We start from the raw sequence: 4,331 nt of genomic DNA, 5'->3' as shown, positions 1-4,331 counted from the left end.
AAAAAAAAAACAGTGCACTCACAATATAAGGGAAGTTGGCATGCTTTTTATATGCTCTAGTCTTTCTCTACCCAAGATTTTAGTACTTTCCATTGCTTCGGAAGGTTCCTTTCTTTTGGAACAAATCAAATTCAAACTACGCTTTTTTAACATGGCCAAATGATTTACTTTGGAATATATAAGTGTTAACTTCCCCTTCTAAAACAGGCACTTTTACTTCAAAAACATTTTTTTTTTAAAAAAGCGCATTTTACTGCAGCTTGGGTATGACTCCCTCACTTCTCTGCCAATGCGACCTTAACTTATATAACTCCCTCACTGCTTGGCAGTGCCATGCAGGTCTACTCAGAAGAACAAATCAGTTAACATTTTTTCTGGCATTGCATTCAAACTGTATTTAATGCGAAAGTAACCCCATCTCACTCAATTATCTTTGAAATATGTCAATGACTATTGTTTATTGCTCCGCCCCCCAAGTCTGTCGTAAACCTGGCGCCTGGCTAAAATAAACCCGAGATAAGAGCTCCTAGGGCTCGCCTCCTTCTCCAAGGCGATCAATAGGATGTCAGGCGGACACCAAGCACTCTCTTACGTAGCCATCCACAGGGATAGAACTAACAACAACAGAGTCTGATCCGCTTAACAAATTTACCTGCTTGGTCGCTGAACCATGTCGTTGAGCCCAAAGCACACAACGCCTTTTTCAGTGACAGACATTCTGAGTCCTATCGAGGAGTCCTACAAGAAGTTTGCTGGTATGGACAGTGCAGGGAATCTCACCTCTCATTTGGGAGCCTACCGACAGTCCCAAGTTTCTCAGACCAGCATGCAGCAACACAGCATGAGCCATAATGCTGCTGTGGCCACTACTTACCACATGCCACACAGTGTGTCCCAGTTTTCACATAGTGCCATGGGGGGATATTGTAATGGGACCATTGGCAACATGGGAGACCTCCCTTCATATCAAGAGACCATGAGGAACAGCGCAGCTGCCACTGGCTGGTATGGAACAAACGCAGACCCCAGATACTCAACAAGTAAGTACCCACCTGATTTTCTATATAACTGTGATGTCTTCAGTGAAGTTAGGGGTCCCTCAAAATGAACAAATACAAGTTGTTGAAATATGAACTATTATTGTAATTTTTTTGTTGGGGCTGCACTTCTAATCACTATGAAAATCAGAAGAGGTAATTTTGAAGAAAATAGATAAAACGGTGAAAGAAAACGGGTAAACTGCATAAATACGTAAACGTTCTTGCATTCTACATATATAACATCCAAACTGTTATTTTATATCCCTTTCGTATTACCAGGGCTACTACAAAGCATAAGCCTTGCATCCATGTACGTCATTCATTAATTTGTCCATCGATCCACCAGCTCAATTTGCAGGCAACTGTGCAACACGTACTATATTTCACCTGTTTAGGCAGTGGGGGTGCTTTACTGATAACTTTACACAGCTAAAATAAAAAAAAATGAAGCAGCATCGCAATACAGGCATGAGACAGCACACCTGCGGGAAAAATATTTTTCATGATGAACACAAGAGTGTTTTTCTTAGTATTTGGAAGCATATGTCAGCAGTCAGTTAATGAGCCACGTGAGGCTACCAAACAGGGCATTTTTATGGTAAAAATGTACAATTCTGTAAAATATAAAAATGAGTGTAGAACTTTGTTTTCCTCTGTACAACGCTGATGTGAAAAAAGTGAAATGTAAAGGAAGTGCAATTAATCTTAAAACAATCTTGTTTGTTATGTAGATGAAATGTAAATTAATATAATACAAAATGCAAACATAAAATAACTTTATATTGGGTACTAATGCTGTGGTGCGTCTTTTTATTTAGTTTCACGATTTATGGGACCTTCAACTGGTATGAACATGGCAGGTATGGGAACATTAACTGGTATGGCTGATGCTGCAAAGTCTATGGCACCTCTTCATGCTATGCCCAGACGAAAGAGGAGGGTGCTATTTTCTCAAGCACAAGTTTATGAGCTGGAAAGGAGATTCAAACAGCAGAAGTACCTTTCTGCACCTGAAAGGGAACATCTGGCTAGTATGATCCACCTCACTCCAACTCAAGTCAAGATCTGGTTTCAAAATCACAGGTACAAGATGAAAAGACAAGCAAAGGACAAAGCAACCCAACAACTTCAGCAAGAGAACACCATGTGTCAGCAGCAGCAGTCGCCTCGACGAGTGGCAGTGCCCGTGCTGGTAAAAGATGGGAAGCCTTGCCAGAATTCCAGTACACCAACACCCAGCCAACAGACCTCCCAGCAACAAACAGGCAATTCTAGTGTTCTACCTGCCTCTAGCAATGCCCTATCTCAGCATCAAAGCCAGCAAGTGAATACCTTAGCTCAGGGCCCAGATCTAGAGGAGATGTCGCCAAGCCCTCCTTCACTTCATAACCCAGTAGCCACTATGGTGCAAATGGACACATCTGCTGTAGACTACACCAGTGGCATGGTCAACGCTAACCTGCTCTATGGCAGGACTTGGTAACCAGTGGCAGACTTTATTTCCTGGATACATCTTCAAGGAACTGTGCTGCACTGTTACACTGAGTTTGCAACATTTTTATACTTACCCACGGGGATGTCTTCCTCATGAAACACTGGCCCTCGACTGACATTTAGTTCTTCAAACTGAAGTTCGGAGTGTTGCAAAAGTTGGAGTTGCTGAAACTGTGCACTGCAGCAACCGATATTCTGGATGCATACGGATAGACAGGATTGCAAAAGCGGCACTCCTTTAAAATTATTGTCTTCTTATGTTCAGGTATAAAACTGTCTGGATGCTATGTCTCAGTGTACTACATGAAATCTTTCAATTCTCATGTGAACTTATATGAGACTATAGCATAACTGTCAACTTCGGAAATATTTGACTGAGACAAAAATCTACGACTTGTATGACATATTGTTTCAAGAAGATAATAAGCAAAATGTAAGACTTTCTTCTGGCTAATTTAAACTCTAGATGGATGGTGTATATGTGTTTCAAACCAATTGAACGTTAACAATAAATCACTTGAACTGCAACTTAGCTCTGCAGAATTAATTCAATAAATGATCCTTTTGATGGCAATTTCATTACAGTTTAATTGAAAACAAATTGAATCACAGCTCAAGGTCGATGAGGCACACAAAACATAATGCAAGATGAGTTTTGCAACTGGTTAATAGAAGAGCTTATAAGTAGCATTTCAGAATCTTGAAAAGACATCAGTACTATCAGCAAAGCTCCTTTTTGGAGGAACGAAATAATTGCCAAAAATATTTTTCCAGTGGACCTCAAGCAACCATTTTCCTTTATGATAATATAGTTAATGCATGGTTTAATTAAAATACAATCAACCTACGTGTCCATGTTTAAATAATAACCTGAATAGAAAGAAGATAGGACAGACGGCGGGTCTCGCAAGCATAATCCTAAACTCATTTATAATGAAATGTGTGCCTCCTAACTTGATTTTTCCAACACCAAAAATTAATACAACTATATAAAATAGACTAAATATATTCTTTTTAACAAAAGACACCAAACTGCAGTAAATTCCACCACCTTGTTGATTTCGGCACATTGTTATCAGCCAGCAGTTAATTTAGGGGGTAACGCTCATAATCAAGATAATGCGCGCATTTGTTTGTGTCTTTTTGCTGAAGATGTCAATAGTCAGATTATAATCTGGATATGAAAGATTAATTTAGTGTTATTCCAGGATATTGCCATATTATAATGCGCCTAAATGCGTATCTTTGAAAAGGTGTACTCAGGTTACCTTGTAAATCTTTATAGACTGGGTGAAAGTTAACAAAAACGTTATCGCTAATATGCGCAAACCCGTCTGTTGAAAAGATTAGCCTGAAATTCTGGAAGGCATTTTGCAAAACAAATGATGTTTTCCTGCTATGTGTTAGCCAATACTTACTAGCTAGCACTATAGGTAATAAAAAAAAAAAAACAGCTTAAACTGATTTTCGATGCACCTGTCCCTTTTGGCTTTCTTCTAATGCATTCTCAGTTTTTGCAGTCTAACCGTTAGTAAATTTAATGCTGTTTCAGAAAACGTGTGTTTTTCTTCACAGAAACAATGGGCACTTGTTATTCTGAGATGGTAGCTTTTTAATATTTATAATCATTATTTCCGGTTAACATTTTTCTTTATCATGCGCATTTTGTCATAATGCATAATGTCAAAATATTATGCCCGGTGTATTTGGAGATGGGGTTTAATAAAATTCTGAGAAAAAAATCTTCAACTTCATCCTGCTAGCTTTTCATTGTCGACGCTGAGACCAAAAACATGT

The 4,331-nt window shown here is 38.9% G+C and overlaps 1 protein-coding gene across 1 annotated transcript; it reads left to right on the top strand.

Moving 5' to 3' along the window:
• The first annotated feature begins 565 nt into the window (after positions 1-565).
• Positions 566-3,062, top strand: NKX2-4 (NK2 homeobox 4). The gene is made up of 2 exons (XM_044056247.1): positions 566-1,040; positions 1,859-3,062. The coding sequence occupies exons 1-2, from the start codon at positions 671-673 to the stop codon at positions 2,521-2,523; spliced, it is 1,035 nt and encodes a 344-aa protein (XP_043912182.1). The 5' UTR covers positions 566-670; the 3' UTR covers positions 2,524-3,062.
• The last annotated feature ends 1,269 nt before the right edge of the window (positions 3,063-4,331 follow it).

Source organism: Protopterus annectens, chromosome 1.part2 (genome assembly GCF_019279795.1).
Source record: "Protopterus annectens isolate FY-2018-M chromosome 1.part2, PAN1.0, whole genome shotgun sequence".
Classification (NCBI taxonomy): domain Eukaryota; kingdom Metazoa; phylum Chordata; order Ceratodontiformes; family Protopteridae; genus Protopterus; species Protopterus annectens.
Note: the sequence above shows the minus strand (reverse complement) of the source record. Positions and strands in the feature narration are given on the sequence as shown.

Excerpts from the sequence above, each read along its gene's own strand:
- NKX2-4 (XM_044056247.1), top strand. The coding sequence starts at position 671 with ATGTCGTTGAGCCCAAAGCACACAACGCCTTTTTCAGTGACAGACATT. Across the intron at positions 1,041-1,858 it reads AGACCCCAGATACTCAACAA|TTTCACGATTTATGGGACCT; the intron begins GTAAGTACCCAC and ends CTTTTTATTTAG.